General features: G+C 52.4%; 1 protein-coding gene across 5 annotated transcripts in view; it reads left to right on the top strand.

The window, feature by feature from the left end:
- The window catches only part of TBC1D22A (TBC1 domain family member 22A), a 343,202-nt gene that overhangs the window by 223,527 nt on the left and 101,652 nt on the right, over positions 1 to 18,023 (top strand). For all 5 annotated transcript variants that reach the window (XM_014864482.3, XM_044777626.2, XM_014864481.3 and 2 more), the window contains one exon: positions 13,007 to 13,134. In XM_014864482.3, the coding sequence (XP_014719968.1) occupies positions 13,007 to 13,134 (128 nt within the window). The remainder of the gene's footprint in view (positions 1 to 13,006; positions 13,135 to 18,023) is intronic.

Below are 18,023 nucleotides of genomic sequence, written 5' to 3'. Positions count from 1 at the left end.
TCTCACCTCCTCCCATCTTTGCACCACTTCCCTGTCAACATGGGACAGTGTATGTGCTGCTCAGAGCCAATTATTCAGTGAATGTTGTTCAGCCACACTAGTCTCAGGCCCGTGGTACAGGAGTCCAGACGTGGGTAAGACCCGCAACCACGCTTTTGATTCTGGCCAGTCTCCCTGCTTTCTTGGCATGTACGTTCTGATGCTGGGAGGTGACACGTTGGCTCCCGAAAGTCGGCCTGTGAGCTGAGCCACTCTGTTGGGATCCCTTCTCTTCTCAGAGTTGCCATAGAAATTGACAAATACTACAAATCAGGGCCTCTCTCCCGAGAGCCTGTTGTTAACTGTTTAGCAGGACACCACTGACGTGGGAGAAGAACGAGGCCAGGTCAGGACCTGGACGCCTGCTCAAGGGATTTCAGCTTCCTGGGGGCCAGGGAAAGGTTTTAGGTAGTAGGGCGATGTAATCAGCATTGTGTCGGGAATGTGGAAAATGGACTGAGTTGGAATGACATGTTCCACTTTCTTTCCTTATCCTACATGAGACTCTTGTAGTTTACACATGCGCACCTTAGAGTGTGTTCTCTTAGTTTTGAATCTGTACCTTAGATTACATCCTATTAATTTTTAAAGTCTTTGACTAACACTACTTGTGCTCTACTGTTTTTTTCCTTGATATGAGCCAGAGTCCGTAGTCCTGTGCTTATATATGTGGTCCAGTTTCATTATCTTTATTGCATGTTAGTGCCTCTACTCGTAGGCATGGAATGAAATCCCTTCCTCCCCTCAAAACACAGCAGTTTCCTCAACTGTACTCTGTTCTTCAGTAATGGTTTGTGACAAGGAAAATATCAGGGTCAGAGAACTTACTTTTTTTTTTTTTTTTTCAAAGATTTTATTTTTTCCTTTTTCTCCCCAAAGCTCCCTGGTACATAGTTACGTATTTTTAGTTGTGGTCCTTCTAGTTGTGGCATGTGGGATGCCGCCTCAGCCTGGCTTCACGAGCAGTGCCATGTCCGCACCCAGGATTCGAACGGGTGAAACCCTGGGCTGCCAAAGCAGAGTGTGTGAACTTAACCACTCAGCCATGGGGCTGGCCCCTGGAAAGTGCTTTTTCCATAGGCATGCTAGGATCTTCCATCCCATCCATCATCCCTTCCCTCATTGAACGTTCTCCTCCATCCTCTCCTTCCCTCCTTGATCCATCCACTCACCTACCCTTTAATCAACCATCTATGCATCTATCCATTGATCCATCTATCCATCCACCCATCCCACTTTAATGGAAAACTTTGACTGTCTTGCCCTTTGGGTCCTGGGCATGGAAAAGAATCAGAAGGCTTGCCTGTTAGTACGAGTTCACGGTTTAATGGGAGAGATAGCCATGCAACCACCAAGGCCACTAAAGTGTTGTAGCTGCTCTCATAGATGTCTCCAGGCTACGCAGTGGGGTGCTGGGGAAGGGGAGGTTAGTTCTCAGTGTGGAGGGAGGTCAGAAAAGGCTTCAAGAGGGCAGTGATGCTTGAGCTGAGTCTTGAATGTGGGTAGGCACTGACCAGCTGACCAGCACCAGGCGTGGGGAGTCTCAGATCAGGGTCAGAACTCCAATGGGTATTTTTTGTGGCGGTATTCACAGTCTTCACATGCATCAGGATAGAGGGAGTACTTCTATGTATAAAGCTATATGTCTTCAATTTCATTGCAGATTTGGGTCATGGCAGGACTTTCTTACTGCTGGCAATGAGATGATATGGAAACTGAGCCATTTGTGCTCTTTTAGCTAGTTTACTTTTTCTCTGCTGTCTTCCCCATTTAAAGAAGGGCCCCGCCTGTTGGTGTGGAGGTGTCAGTCAGGCAGAGCTTTCCTCTTCCTCTCCTGACTCACGGCCATGGCTAGGTTACCAGGCTGCAGTTGCTGGTGAGTCTCGGCCCTCCCTCTCCCTGCCCTGCTGGAAAGGAGAACACAGTGGCTGGTGCTTAGTCGGGCCAAATGGTTTTGCTCCTGCCAAGGCAAATATAGTGAGTGGGTGTGGCTGACGGACCCTGCGGTGATTCCCAGGATCTGGTCTTCATGCCTCTGGAATCTCAGGCTGGACTCAAGTGAAACCTGTGATTTGATTGCACCCAATAGACTCTTGGGTGGTGGGATGTCAGTCCTGTCCTTACATTGCAGTATGTAAGACTGCATTTTAACAGACTGGCTAGAGAGTCTGCTTTTGCTGTTGAAGTAGGTGGCTGTGTTGGAGAAGCCACCATGGCCAGGCCTGTGGGTGGCCTCCAGCCAGCAAAGAGCTAGGGTTCTCAGTCATACATCTGTAAGTTAGTGAATTCTGTCAACAATCTACATGACGCTGGAAATGGGTCCTTCCCCACTGGAGCCTCTGGATGAGAGCACAACCTTGATTGTAGCTCTGGGAAGCCCTGAGCAGAGGACTCAGCTGAGCCCTGCCTGGACCCTGAACCCCCGGGACCTGTGAGAGAAGTTTGTGTTGTTTTAAGCTGCTCAGTTTGTGGTGATTTGTTACACAGAATCAGGAAGCTAACACGGTGAACGAAGCACAGATAATACCATAGAGCCCTCATCTCTTTCCCTCCAGCATGGCTTCCCCACTTGCACGCGCCCCTGCTCGCCCCCTCTCACACGCCCATTTTCGCTTCTACCCACTGTCGGTGGGCTGCGAAAGCCCCGAGACCCTCACAGGGCTTCCTGCTGCCTCAGCTCTGCCAACCCAGGCCGGGCTCCCTTTGCCGGCCTACCAGACCTTGGGACCTGAGGCTGAGACGTGGTAGCTTCCTGTCCACGTTGCAGCCCATGGAAATCTACATTCTTCATCAGCACCCTCCCTGTGTCCCCATCCAGAACATTGTAGGATGTTGGGTGGGACAGAGACAAGAACTAGGCCCCTCCAGCTCCCATCCGCCTGCTCTAGCATCACCGCTTCCTCTCTTCTCTGGGCTGCCGCTGGGCTGCACTTGTCCACAGCCAGGGACGGTCCTTGACGTGGTTTACGGAGCACGGTCAGTGTCCCCCGAGCTTTGGGCACCCAGGGAAGCTGCTCTGTCATCTGCCTTCTTTTCTAATCAGATTTCCTATTGTCTTCACATGAAAAGAGCCTTGGTTCGAGGCGTCTGTTGAGAAGCTCACGAGCGCATCTGTGAAGTGAGAATGATTTAATACCGCGTCACCTCAATTCCATGTAGCTCGAGAAGAACTTATATTTTAGATTATGTTACTGTCAAAAAATGTACCTTAATGCCTCTCTAGAGATGGAAAGGTGGTGTGTTGTGGTGTCTGATAAACACTGTTTTTTTACGATCTGCCGGGAGGCTTAATTTCATTCCACATATCTGTTTATGCTGGGGTCCTGAGAGTGAGTGGAGGCATCCCTGACCCCAGGGCCCGGGAGTGATCTGGTGTGACCTCTTCCTGCGATTGTACTGCGACCCCTTTAGTCCTTCCTGCTTCTGAGGGCTTAGCAACCTTTTGGGCCCGACTTGCCTTCACTTCCACCCTGTGTGGAGCGTGTAAGAAGATAGCAGTTGCGTGGCATGACCTTGATGTTAAACTAGCCTTGGAGAAGTTATTTTGGGAGAATGAATTTGCACTTTGGCCTCTGCTCTGATGTCTCCTGGATCGCAGCCCACAGGGCCATTTGATGGTGGCAGTAACATTCTATTTGTTCCCAAGTGAGTGCATGGTTCTGCTGCTCTCCACCCGGAGCCAGTGTCAGACCCCATGAGTGGAGGCTCAGTTTTCCCGAGACTGCCCCCTGTCCGACGCCAGCCGCACTTGCATGGTCCTCAGGCCTCCTGCACTTCTTTCTGACTGAGTGACTGCAAATTCAGCAGTTCCCACCACCCCCTCAGGTTCCATCATTTGCTAGAATGCCTCACAGAACTCAGAAACCATACTTACGGTTACAGTTTTCTTATAAAGGGTACGGATGAGGAGGACCAGCCAAATGTAGAGGCCTAGGATGAGGCTGGGAAGGGTCCAGGGGTGGGAGGCTCCCTCTCTCCCCGGGGAGTCAGGGGCGCGAGGATGTGTTCGCCAGCTGGAAAGCTATGCAGACCGGGGCCTCCAGAGTTGTACTGGGGTTTCGTCACCCCCGGCCAGATGGACTGAGTCAGGGCCCTGTGACTGAGCTCAGTCCCCAGCCCCTCTCTTCTCCCTGAGGTCTGGAAGCTGAGTCCTGTCCCTGTAATTGTGGGCTGAGTCTGGTGACCAGTCCTCATCCTGACCCTCCCAAGGGGCCCCCTACCAGGAGTTGCCTCATGAGTGTGACAAAGACACTCTTTGGCGGGGATTTTGAGTCTCTGTCCCAGGAGGTGGGACAAAGTTCATCGCATTCCCTATTACACAGCAAGGAGGTTCTGCAGTTTGGCCCCAGGTCTAGAGTCATTGCAAAATGACGCATCTGCAGCGTTTGTACAGATGTGCTTCTGAGGAGCCGGCTGCATTGGCTCTCCTTCTACCTTCTGCGTGCTCTGTCTTGCTTGTGGAGGATGAGGAAGGCATGGAACAGTCACCCTGTGGGGTCAGCTGGGATTCTGGGCTCTTGGCACCCTGTGGGGGCAATGGGGTTGGGATTTCTCTCTTTACGCCATCAGCACATTCCTGAGATGGTGTTGAATTTTCTAAATAAATCTCACTTTCTATTGATTTCCGTTGTGATTCTGAGGTACACTTTTTGAAGACATTGTTGTGATCCTTATTGAGATGCAGCAGCGTGTCTCTCTTAGGAAAGAGGCTTCCTGATGAAGCACGTGATGTGTGGTCATACAGGTCAGTTGCTGTGGATGGTAGGTGAACTGCACGTGAATCAGACTTTCCTTACCACATCCTCCTCTGGCTGTGTTACAGAGTCTGGCCTGTGCCATAGGACTGGCCCAGGTGCCCCCTTCAGCCTTCTCTCCTCAGCCCTTCCTGGCCTCCCACCCGCCCCTGCGGCACAGATGGGGTGGCTCCCCTTTCTTGGCTGCAGCCCTGGCAGACCACACCTCCCCCCGTGGGCTGGAAGGAGGGCTCTGTCTTCTCGTCTCTGGTCCTGGCACAGCCCCTTGCCCGGAGCCTGGCCTCTTTCTCTCTGTTTTCTTTAATCCTCTTCACTCTGTCACTTTGGCTCACTGTGTTGTGAGGGCTGAGAAGAGTCCAGAAGGGAGCCTGAGATGGACACATTGGCCCCAGGCCTCGGGAAGCTGCGTCTGCTTGTGGATTCGGTGTGTTGAAATGGCTGAGAGCAGGCTCCCCTGGCTGTTCACTGGAGGCCGTGGTTTGCCATGGTTGGAGTTTCATTGTGGATTTATTTCTGAAACGAGGCCTGGCTGCTCTCCCTGCCTTTTCTTGGTCTGGCATGAGAGAAAGGCCAGGAGGGGACAGGCACCTGTTAAATGTCTGCTGCATGGCAGCTGGTGCGCCAGGAACTTTCCTGAGAGAGTGCTGTGAGGGAGCTGGAGCTCTCCCCATTTTCCAGGGGAGCCTGGGGGTACTGGGAACCTTGAGAACTTTCCAGAAGCTTACCTGGGATTTGAACCCAGGCTCTCCTCACTCTAAACCCAAGGTCTTTCCACCGCTCCTCAGTGTCTGGCCTAGGCTTTCCTGCTGCCCGAGGGAGAAGATAGGCCGGTGGCCCAGATTCCAGCCAGACCCTCCTCACTGCCCTTGATGGGGGTCTGGCAAGAGTGCTGGCTTGCAAGGGTTTCCCAGGAGCCCTGTGCTTGGAGAGTGGAATCATAGGTCCTGGATTCTGCTCTGCCCCCTTTACTTCCCCAGTCTGCCCACCCTGTCCCCTTCCAGATCAGGCCCTCTGTCTCTTGGGACACCTCTGCGGGTGACTGCAGTGCAGTCTGTCTGAGTTGGGAGCCCTGGACTGCTTCCCCTTTGAGGAGGTGGCCAGTCTGGGTGCTTTCTGTTGCTTTCTGTCTCCGCTCCTTCATCCTGCCCCCTGGCACAGAGATGGGCCTGGCCAGTGGTTGCGGCTGGGCCCTGCCTCTATGTGGGACCCGACTCTTTTCTAGCTGTTTGCTGTTAACATAAACCAGATCTTGCAAATGAGGAGGGTGGGCGAGCTTAGAACAAGGGGCTTTTTGGCTGCCAAGAGGCCTGTGTTCACTGTCCATTGGCTCTTGTTTTTGTTCTTTTTTGTCTTTTTAACTGATTAGAGAATTGAAATCTTCCCCCCAAATCAAAGCCTAGTCATGCCTTGCCCAGCAGAAGCGTGATGTGTTCACGTCTGTTCTCAGCTTTGTGGAGGGGCTTTGAACGGTCTGCTTTGTCAGGTGTCTGAGTGTGAGCAATTATGCTCACTCTTAGGGCAAATAAATCTAAGTAGTGTCTGGCCCTGCATAAACGGTGTGTGTTTATTATGCCAAGTCAATGGGATACATGGTTTTTTCCTTTTTAGCATAAATCCTGGGACACAATATGTTTGCATGATTTATTTTTATTTTTAATCAAGAAGACTAGATGTTTCAGCAGAATTTTCAGTCCATAGATCTGCTGCTTAAAATGCTAAGAAAAGTGTCCAGCAAATATTGTGGTTTCTCCCACATGCCAACATGATAGGGACCCTCCAGGTGACTTTACAATAATAAGCGTGCCCTGGTGTGCCACAGGAGGGTTTCATAGGAAAAATCTTTTCAGCTTGAAAGATGACAATAATTACATCTGCCTGCTCATTCATTATATGTACACTCTTATTTCCAGTGAAATGGAAATTTCAAATTCAGAATTATTGCTAACCAAATTACCTTTATCAGTGAAAGAGCATCTGCTCACAATTACTATAAAACAGGAAAAATGAATCTTTTCAGCATATACATTTGCAGCTCTGATGTATATAAATTGAAAGTAATGCCTAGAGTTTAGTAGTCCATTTTTCAACATGTTCAAAATAGGAGGCCGCCGCGCCAGAAATTCATTATGCACATGAGAAGGTGGCTGGAGAGCTGGTGGCTGGCCCACTTTATCACTCTTCATTACTTACTTCCAGAGAAGCCACGTAATCCGTGAAAAACGACCACCTCCACGTGAGCGTGGACTGCTCCCCACTTTATTCTGGGATGGATGCTTCTGCTGGCCCCGAGTCTAGCCAGTGTAGCCTGGCCATGGGTTGGGCTGCCAGCAAGCACTGTCCCTGAGGTGCCTCACATCCGCAGAGCACATCCTGCCAGATGGGCACGGACTTGCCTTTCCTTTCCTCTCGGGGGCTCAGGGGCCTGCATTGGGCAGAGAGAAGGTCAGGCTCTCAGGACACTCAGAGCCGGTAGTTCTGATGAAATAGACAGCTTTGAGCCTCAAGGTAGAATTTTCTTTCTGTCTCCCCTGCCAGTCTCCTAGCTCCTTCAGGGCAGGATGCAGGCCTTGTCTTCTCTGTGACTTCCTTTCAGGCAGCCGGGTACGTGGAGGGCCCCGATAAATCTTCCCTCGGAGAGCTGATGAATGAGGAGCCTTGTGTTCGTGAAGGAATTTGCCTGTGTCCTTGTGGGGTTAATACTGCCTCAGGTTTCTGGTCATTCCTGTGGCTGATGCTTTCCCACAGGGGTCAGACTTGCCCTGCAGAGGGCGGTGGCTGTGCCCAGGGTGCTGTCCCAGAGACGCAGGGCGAGTCTGTGTGCCCATCTGGCAATGTGGGGTCATTTCAGGACATGGAGAGAGACAAACCTGAGTCCCGTCTTGAGTCTGCTGCTGTCTCTAGTGCACCTGGGACAGGTTACATAGACTGCCTCACCGCACGGCACAGGGCGAGCATGCCCCTGGGTCAGGGAGCTGCCTAGGGGGCGGAGGGTGCAGGGTGGCCAGTCATCATGCTCTGGCTGGGCCAGACTCCTCCTGACCAAGCCTGAGAATGGGGTCACCTCCATCAGTGTCTTATCGGGAGGGGCCGAGAGCTTGCCTGTTCCTGTACCTGCTGCAGGCGGAACTCACTGTGGAAGAGAAAGGGTTAATTTGTACTCTGCTTACTTAAGTTACTTCATTGACAGATGTTCCAGAAATGTTTGTTTAATTCTCCAAATCTACTTGCTTTCCAGTTTCCATTAGCAAGGTGTCAACGTGCCTCCCAGGCACGTATTAGAGCTGTTCATTTTCCCAGTTCACAAATGGCGACCTTCTCCTTCAGCAGGCTGGCAGCGCCCCGGGCAAGGCCTGGGCCTGGCTCCAGAGGCCCGGTGGCCCTGTCTGCCTCCCTGACTCCTGCCCAGTCTGCGGCTCCTCTGCCCCCAGCCCGGGCATCGTTCTGCTGGTGGACACACGGGCCGGTGCTTGCCCCATGCCAGGCCTTGCTCCGGGCCCGTCTGCGTACAGACCAGGTCCCTGCCTGGAGGAAGTCATGGTCGGGGGACGGCCTGCTGGCTGGTTTCACTTGTGCCGGTGCCCAGTGCGCCTGGGTCATGGCTCCTCGCGCTTCACTGGGCTTGACGGTTCCGCAGCTAACAGACCCGTGTGTTGAGAGAGGGGACAGCATCCGAGTGTTCTGTCATCTGTTAAAAAAATCACTTGAATCCATGTTAGCGAAACTCGGAGTCCTTCCTGATTATTAAACTGTGACGATCCCACTGCTGTCTTTGAGGAGGTAGGGGCTCTGCGTGCCCACGCTGGGGACTTGACAGGGCCAGGGGACGGGCTCTGTGTCTCGGGGGCTCCAGGCCACTGACCTGTAGTGCCCGTGTGGGGACTGGGTGCTGTCCGCAGGCCACATGCCTCGTGGAGCCTCAGGCTGGGAGTGACCAGCGGGACCAGGGGCTGGAGCCCCTGCCTTGTCCTCCCTCCCTTCCGGACGCTCTCTTCCTAGACAGTGATTTTCTCTCCAGAGCTGTCACCAGCCTTCCGGCCTGCTCTTCCCCAGGCTGCCCACTGCATATCCATGGAAGCCCATTCCTCTTTTTCTGTGTCAAAGAGCTTTATTCAGTACATTCAGTCATTTTTTGAAGTGCTGGTGATCCTGTGTGCGTTCATTGTATTTGAGTTTCACGTTGACTGGAGCGCCCTGTGTCAGTCCCTGGGCCTTGCAGAGCCTGGCCAGCCGGCCGTGCTGATGGGCCCCATGGGGAATGGGCAGGTCAGGCCTGGTGGGGGGGCTACTTGGGGCCCTTGGAACTTTCCAGAGGTTTAGTTTTGTAGCTGCTGATAATTTCAGATTAGAAATTATTCTTAAATTCTTTAGAAAGAACACAACTTCCCATTACATTGCTGAGAACTCAGTGTTGCGTGTGGAGAAGTGGAGCCAGGACTGACGGATCGGGGTTATTCGTGGTTTCCCTTCCACATTCATTCATTCACTTACTCCCTCAGTCATCTGACAGACACCTGCTGGGCACCTAGGGTGTAACAGGGGCTGGAGAACAAAGGTGACTCAGGCACATACCTGCCCCAGAGCAGCTCACGTCCTGTGGTGGGCCCGGACCCTAAGCAGTGAAGCCAGTACCCTGTGATAAACGCTCCCCTAGAGGTGCTTGTAGGGCCGAGAAGAGGGAACAGCTGACCGCGGGGGAGTGTCAGAGCATCCGCTGGGGGTTAGCCCGCTGTCGCCTGAGGGGACGCCGTGTGGAGGGGCAGGAACGGAGGCTGAGGAGGGAGGTGTGCTCTAAGGCATCCTGCTTCATTCTGCAGCTAGCGTTTCTCAAACTGCGGCAATTCATGGGATCGCAGGACGTCTTGAGATGAAACCCCGTCATGGCATTAAGTGCCCCTGAGCCCACAGGCCAGGGACACAGGGAGAGTGTGACCGCTTTCTGTCCCTGGGCCCCTGTCAGTGAAAAGCTGGGCGGTCTGGCCCTGCCGGGGCTGTAGCCCGTGGAGGCTCCTCCCAGCGCTGTGTGGTCCACTGTTTACTCACCACTTCGCCCCCCCTAGAGCAAGCGGAAACTCCTTTCTGGTAGTGAGATCAAGTTTAATTAAAAAATAAATGTATTTAATAAAACATAAGTTGATTAGAAGAAAACTGCCAAGTAAATCACAGTGCCTCACCACCTCTGGGTTACACCAGCCCTGTCCTGCATGGGCAACTTCTGGAACAGGGACCTGCGTGTGAGGTGGCATCCTGTCTTCCTTTCTCTGGGGGCCGCTAGGTGCTGGTGCCTGTAATTTGCCCCTGTGAGGGGTTCCCAGCACAGGTATGTGGCTAGCACATAAGAATCTTCTGGAAAGCTGATTATACACAGATTCTCAGGTCCCACCTGGAAGATTCCGATTGAGAAAGTCAAGATGAGACTGAAAACTTGTGTTTTAACAGCCACTGAGATGAGGCTGATGCCCGGCTCTGTTTGGGGACTCCTGAGGACTGTCAGCTCCCACTGCACCCTGGCATTGGGTCTGCCACCCCTGAGCTGGCCTTGTGCTTTCCCTGTCCCCCGGCCGTTGCTGAGACCTGGGCTCCTCAACTAGCTCTCCCCTGTAACCTCACAGAGTGCTCCCGGATGGGAGGATAAGCCCTCGTCTGTGGGCGGGGGGCTTGGAAGATGAAGCTCAAAGGGGATCAGTGCAAAGAAGAAATTCCTTTGAAATCTTAGGTCTTATGCATATCTGTGTTGGTTTTCATGTAAGAATAGTGTTTCAATTCCTCAGGGTAATCTGTCCTTACTGCCTCATGTGGCCCCGTTTGCTTCCAGCTGACTCGAGTCCTGATACCGCCAGTTCCCTGATCCACACTTTGTCCAGCCACGCTTGCACAGGAATGTTCTACTCAAGCTTTTCTGGGCGAGGGCAGGTGGGGTTTGTTCATGTAGAAATGCAGAATTCTTTGCGCATGTTTGCATGGGTTTGTGCCAGGACTTCTCAATAAAGCAAAAACAAAACAAACACCCCTCCCTGACATGTGAATCCCCTCCGGGGAGAGGAACTCTGTCTGTAGGAGCTGAGTATCCAGGGGAGTGGACCCCTGTCTGAGAGGCGCCCCCTGCCCGGCCTCCAGCTCTGCCTGCTTCCTGGACCTGGCACCCTGGGTCCAGGCCTGCCCTGTGCTGTGCTCAGAGCCCTCCGTCCCTACATTTGTCCTTGCAGAGGCAGCATTGTGGCAGTGCGGGGTCCTCTGGGGTCCCACCTACTGCCTGATCTATCAGCCTCCTGCAAGGCAGTCACCTTCTCTCTGGTACCTTGCTCCCAGCGTGGCTACAAGGGCTCACAGGTGAGCCTGTGGCTTGTTCAGCCCCACTGTGTAATTTGTCACTGTCTTGTTGGAGCTGACCTTGTGTTGCTGTATCTACCATACACATTAGTGGGGCCTCATCCCCCATCCCTACCTGGCCCTGCAGGTGTCCTGCCCTAGCCTACTGAGGTAAGGGTGCCCAGCTGTGTTTGCTCTGAGGAGCTGAGGACAGCAGTGTTTTGAGGGTGACAGTGAGAGCAGAGGCAATGAAGGAACTGGCTCCAGTCATGGAAACCAGAGCTGCCCAGAGCTTTTCTATGACCAGCCCAACCAGAGCGTCCTCTCCCAGAGGTGAGAGCATCTCCCAGCCAGGCGCTCACACTTCTGCCAGAGTTACTTGTAAGAAAGATGCAGAAGGTCTCAGGACAGGATCCTCACGCCCCCACCTGACCCCCTACTTCTTGCTTAGTGGTTAGGAAAGCCTTGTTTCTGTAGTCTTGCGGGTTATTAGGAACACGAGTACAAATCAACTGGGGAACAACAGAGCACTAACTTCTCTCTTAGACTTGTTTATTTGCCATTTCTAGAACTTTCTTTGGGAGAACTGAAAAACCTGTAAACCTTTTTAGGGTCGCTTCTCAGGGCAGGCCACTGGGAAGGGGAAGCCCTGGAGAGAAGGAGTGTGAGTGACTCAGGAAGTTAAAGAAGAGATGTGTGCAGAAAGAGGACTTTTGCAGCACTTAGGTGGGCCCCGATGAAAGGAAATCACTGTGGGAAAGTCCCAGTTCCTGATCTGGACCAATTAGGCAGTACCAAGTTGTTCCATAAAACAGCCCCGTACTTCCCAGGCCCGTCAGAAGCGAACTGCGTGGGGCAGAACGTTGGAAAACAGGAGCACAGTCACCAGGATCACTGGCATCTTTGCTTTGTGGAGTGACACTTCTAGGATTCCACAGACTCGGTGCTTCACTGAGCTCTGGAGCCTTTCTAGAAGATTGTTGAGGCAGAGAGGTCTGGGCAGGGAATGCAGGTGACTTAAGTTGTGGAGTTGCTGTCTGTTGCAGGGCGATGAGGAGGGGCGATTTCGTGGCTGATAGGAGATTGTGCGTCAGGGAAATGACAAGTGGTAAAGCCTGGTTCTTCTCAGAGGCCAGTCTGTTTTTATGGTGCCCCAAACCTGGGCTCTGGAGGCACCTGACCCAGGGCCCAGGGATGTGCCCCCACTTGCCCACCTGCTGGCGGGATCTGGGAGCAGGTGGGCATTTACCCTGGGTGAGGTTGAAGTCGTCTTTGGGAGCGGGCAAGCTCATCTATGCCAGGATTCTAGCCAGTTTCTGGTGGACCTACCCTGGGCTGGAGAAAGAGCTCCTGCCTGTGGGACCAGATAGATATGGGTTACCTGAGCTCTGCCGTGAGCCCTGGAGTGTTCGCTGGCCTCTCAGGCCAGCGTTCTCATCAGCACTACTTGAGGAAGAGTGAAATGTGGTCTTTTGGTGAGGAAGATTGGCCCTGAGCTGACATCTGTTGCCAATCTTCCTCTTTCTTTTCTCCCCGAAGCCCCAGTGCCTAGCTGTGTATCCTAGTTGTAGGTCATTCTGGTTCTCCTGGTTCTTCTATGTGATGCCTCCACAGCATGGCTTGATAAGTGGTGCATAGGTCCACACCCGGGATCCAAACCAGCGAATCCTGGGCTGCCAAAGCAGAGCGCAAGAACTTAACCGCTCAGCCACGGGGCCGGTCCCTAAATATAGTCTTTTAATAGAGATGACTTCTTTGCTCCCTGGGGGACATTGCTTAGAGCTCCCTGGTGGTCGGAGTGAGTTGTTCTGAGCCGGATGTGGGGCCTCAGAGCCCTGGACGATATGGCTCTGGGGGACCCCCAGGGCCTTTACCTGACACCTGGGGCCTGTGTTTGTTTCATGCAGAGCAAGTCCACCGGCACCTGGAGCAGCACGAGGTGAGGTACCTGCAGTTCGCCTTCCGCTGGATGAACAACCTGCTGATGAGGGAGGTGCCCCTCCGCTGCACCGTTCGCCTGTGGGACACCTACCAGGTGAGCTCTCTCAGCACGTCTCCCCGAGGTGCTGCCTGGGCCCAGGGCCCTTCCCTCCTCCCTCGAGGGGCCCAGCCCGTGTGCCCACACCACGGCACCTCCCACCATGTGCTGCTCCAGTCTGTGTGCTGTACTTGATTTTGCCTCAAAGCATCTTCTCAGTTGAAATGTGGTCTTTTAATAGTCCATTTCTAGCATTCTTGTCATCTGAATAAATGTAAAACAGGGAAAAAGAACTTGCAAAAATAGTTATATTTGTAGCTGAATTTCATTCCAACTGTGTGGTGACAATGTCTCCGGTGATTGCTGGCAATTTACATTTTGTGGGGTCCTAGGGGTATGGTGAGGGTTGCCTGTAACTCCGGCTTGAGTCTGAGCTATATTTGCCAGAAACACTCACACTCCGAATGCACACGTTATCTATGTTTTGAGTTACTTATAATAAAGATTTTTAAAAATCACTGTCAGATTCAGTATAATATGAAATTTTCTACTCTCCACCAATTCTGATGAAATTCATTTCTTCAGGAGATTGAGTTTTCTAGAACAAACCACCTTTGTTCCCTCAAGTGTCCCATTGCTTATTCTAGCACTTTTTCATTTTATTGGAGATGTTTGCTCAAGCTGAGGCTGTGTGTCGGGGCGACACAGCAGCCTTTCATTGTCACTTGTAGATGGCAGGCACCGTTATGTGGACTAGGGATGGAAGCCCTGTGGAGGCTGGTTTTCATTCTGAACTCCAAGAGGCAGGGTTTTCCTGCAGTGGGCATCAGCCCTCCTGGGCCTTGGATGGGGCAGCTGCTCTCGGAGGCTGGGAGAAGGAGCCCCAGGCAGCAGGCTTCCTTGTGTGGCAGCATCAGTCCCAGGCGTGGGGGTGGGCTCCAGTGTTGGAGCCTTGCATGTGCGTGTCCATGAAGATGGTAGCTGGAGGCTGGGGGCCTTAGAGGAGGCCAGAGGGCCTCAGCCCCCTCCCCTCCCTCCATCAAAGAAGCCCGTGGTCTGAACGATGTATTCTTCTTGTGGGGTAGGGAGCTCTGGCTGCTGACCGGCTGCGTCCCCAGGCCCACTGGCCTCTCACTCTGATCTTGTTTTTATGAGTCAACTAGAACAATAACCCAAAGCTTTGTTCCCGATGCTGGCCCATGCCCCACGCAGGGTCTGTGGGTGTTTGTGGCTCTGAAACCTGTGTTTTGACTCTGCATTTCTCTTCTGCAGCTTGTACATCTTTTGGTGTTTGCTACAGAAATGATGACTAGTCGGGAGACTGCATCCAGATCCCCCACTTTGGTTTCATTTTTCTAGGTACCTGGCAGTTACAGAATTTCTGGCAGCTCCCATTTGCCTGGATGTAAAGCCTCTCCTTGGGCCGTTTGGTCAAAGTGGCATCAGCTTGGTGCTGTTGATCAGGTCTTGGTAGCATTGCAGGAAATAAAACTTAACATCCCGTAGATTGAGGACAGTCCCATTTGTGATGGGTTAGGCTGTTCAAGACCCTGGGCCCCTCATTAAACACAGAACTCTTTGTCATGCCGTCCCCATTACAGGTAAATTAGGTATTAAGTCAGTTGCATTTTGAGGAGCCAGAAGATGGATCTGCGCATCCATGGTCCTGCACCACTTCGCCAAAACTCCTAATAGGTATGAAAACTTTAAACGCAGTTGTGGCGTCTTTATTGAGTTAATTTTCCTGAAATTAAATTTTGTCATGAATTGACTCATTTGTACCATGAACTCATTCTTGAACTGACAGTACCCTGGTCATAAACCTTTTCATATCTTAAAAATTGGGGGTATTTCTATTTTACAGACCCAAGTAACCATGAAATTGTATTGCATCTTTTGGCAATGAAAATACACAGTAATCATAGGATGGCAGTCGGGTGATTACTCTCCCCTAAAGTGGGGTGTTTATTAGCTGGGCGGTTACAGGTCTCAGTAACTGTGTAAGCCCTTACAAGGGGGCTTACGGTCCTCTCAGGACGTGGGTCAGCAGAAGCTTGTTGATGAGCACCTACTCCGTCTCAGGCCCTGAGCTAGATAGATGTGGCACAAAAATGAAGGAGGTGCGTTATCACAAGCATGAAAAAGACATTTGAAAAGCACAAACGATCCAGAAATAGCCCAAACAACAGGGAGGTGGCCCCTGCTCCTGGCGCATTGATGTTCTGTGCTGGAAGCCGTACTGGTGTGGGCTGCCATGGGTGGAGTGGGCTGTCCAGCTTACGGAGAGCCTGTGCCGTGGGGACTGGCTGTGAGGCCTCCATGCGACACGGATGCCAGCTTTGCCTTTGGCTCTGCTCCCTGGACTGTGGAAAGGACACATCCCGCCCTCCACAACCAGACCTGGAGTGTGGATTTTAATTCTTCGAATGAGAGAGGTTGGTCTGCAGCTGCAGAGTGGAGGTTGTCTGTTCCTAAACTCCCTGGCGTCATGGGCCAGCCAGGGCGCGCTCTCATTTCATTTATTTCTCCTGGATCCTTGCTTCTCTTCCCCCAAGCCTGTCCCTGATGTGCCGGGTCTGTGTCCTGAAGGAGGCATGCGGGCTTTGCTTTCAAGTGGATGAGAGCAGGCACAAGGTTGACAGGAAGGAGATCAAATGGCTGTTTCAAGTGAACAGCTCTTGCACCGTGCTGCGTTTCGGACAGTAAATTGTGAGCTCAGCTTTCTTTCTGGCTCTGAGAAAGCTGCCCCGGTGCTGGCAGCCTTGGGCTCTGGAGGACATGGCTGCCCTGTGCTGCTGGCGGGTTCTGGGTGCTCAAGCAGCCTCGCTGAGGGTTCCTTCAGAGGCACACTCATCACACTTTCTCCTCTGCCCTGGCTACGGTCCCAGCACAGAGGTGCTGGAGCTGCTCCCTCTGGCCTTTCCTCCTGGGTGAGATAGCCACAGTGGACGGGAGGGTGCCATTGGCCCTTGGCCTCCAGCTGAGCAGAATTTCTTGCCCTGGGAACTGCCATTTGCTAAAGATCAAAGGTGCAACCCAGGGAGAATGCCCCAGCAACCCCTCAGCCTTCTGAGAGTGCGGGCTCCTTCCTCCTGTGGAGTCGCACGGACGTCGCCTCCAGCAGTATCCTAAGGCCACATTTTCTCTCCTGGCTGCTGCCGGGCCTGAGACAGGACAACAAAGGTCACACGTGCGTCCTGCACACGTAAGGAGTCACACTGAGGAGGCAGGTCTGAGCATCAGGGTTTACAGAGGAAGATGCGTGAAGTGATTCTGTCACCGCAAGCATGTGTCCTCTTCCTGATGGAGCCAGCTTCCCTGATGCCACATCGGGTTCAACGTCACCATGGGCAGCGGGGCTGGAGAGCGATTGGTTCTCTTGTTCTTTATTTTAATTATGAAACAAATCTATTATGTTCAGGGTCAGGAATAGGGCACTGAAGGAACAAGAGCCCCTTGAGCTGCCACCTGGGAGGTGGGCCAGGTGTCACAGTGGAAGTAGGGGAAGTCACAGGGGCGAGGTGTGTGTGAGTGCCTGTGCCGCAGGCTCTGCACCTGCTTGGCATCCTGGGCTTGTCTTGCGTGTGCCTTAGTGATTGGCACCAAATTTAAACTGAGTGCAGGGTTGTCCCTACACATTCCATCCTTTGTTCTTTGGCCCTGTGTTCTCCCCAGGGCTCGTTTTGGACCTGCCCTCTTGGCTCCTTTGGAAGGCTGCCTTGGGCCCTTACATTCCACAGTAGCTGAAGGGGTGTCACTTGACCACTCCTGAATGGGTGGATAGCACATCTGAATGTGGAACCTGTGCCAGGTGACAGCCGTGTGGCTCTCCCAAACCTGCAGGGCGCACAGTGCTGATTCTCAGTGAATCAGGTGGTGTTGAAGCTGATGGATTGGGTTAATCTAATAAAACTGGAGAAGCAGGTCTCCTTACAACGTCCTTTTTCATAAGCCCAGTAAGATTTGAGGTCGTAAGCTTTTCGCACCTGCCTTACTCCAGGAAGCAGGCATAGATCAGTCAGCAGGAAGGATTTAGAAACGAGACTGTTCAGCGAGACTGTGTTCATTGCTAAGTTTACAGGGAGGAACCGGAGGGGGTGGGTCACTCCTCCAGAGTGGCAGTAAAGTCAGTGTCCTAGGGATTTATAGGTGGTATTTAAAGAAGAATCTAGAATGTCCTTAGTGACTCTAAGACTTTCTTTCTTCATATTTCAATCAGGTTGGGTTTTACCAGAGCTTATGTAGGGCTCGGAGACTACGGAGAAGAAGGTTTCTTCCCTCCGCGGGCCCGGCTTGCTCCAGCACCATTGGCCAAGCATGTTGGGGCCCAGAGGTCTGGTCTGGGTGCTTCCTGGGAATGAGGGACTCTCCAGGTGGGAGCTGGGACACCTGTCAGCTTCCACACAGTCACTGACACACACGGGTGGCTCTTCCCTTTGCAGGTGAGATACCAAGTTGTCCTCAGAGCAAGAAGAGAAATTTGCGCAACACTTTAGACTCTGATTTCTAAATTTATAACAGACAATCTTTGTTATTTCTGAAAAGTTACTTGATGAGCAACTGTAAAGTGCAGTTGCCTAACAACAGGCCAGACAGGATAGCTCCTTGCTGACCGCCATTCAGACATTGCCAGAAAGTGTGGTAGAAGAGTGGCAATCCTGACTGACTCCTGTCCTTTGGAAAGTCTCACAAATGAGGGCTTCTCTGCTGAGGGCTCCATCTGGGCCAGAGGGCGAGGGCCTCCCGGATTGCCCCAACGTCCAGTCTGCTCCCAGCAGTGGTCCTCCCGGGGTGTGGAGTAGCACCTTGTAATCAACAGTGGGTGGCCAGTCTGAATAAATTTCTCATACTTGCTGCAAAGTAGATAAGATTTCTTAGCTAAACCTTAGTTAATGGCAATGACATTTTCGAAGAAGAGATTAGAGAGTTCTTTTTTAATAGGAAAT

The sequence above is a fragment of the Equus asinus genome, chromosome 4, assembly GCF_041296235.1.
Source record: "Equus asinus isolate D_3611 breed Donkey chromosome 4, EquAss-T2T_v2, whole genome shotgun sequence".
NCBI lineage: Eukaryota > Metazoa > Chordata > Mammalia > Perissodactyla > Equidae > Equus > Equus asinus.
This window is presented reverse-complemented; position numbering and strand designations above follow the sequence as displayed.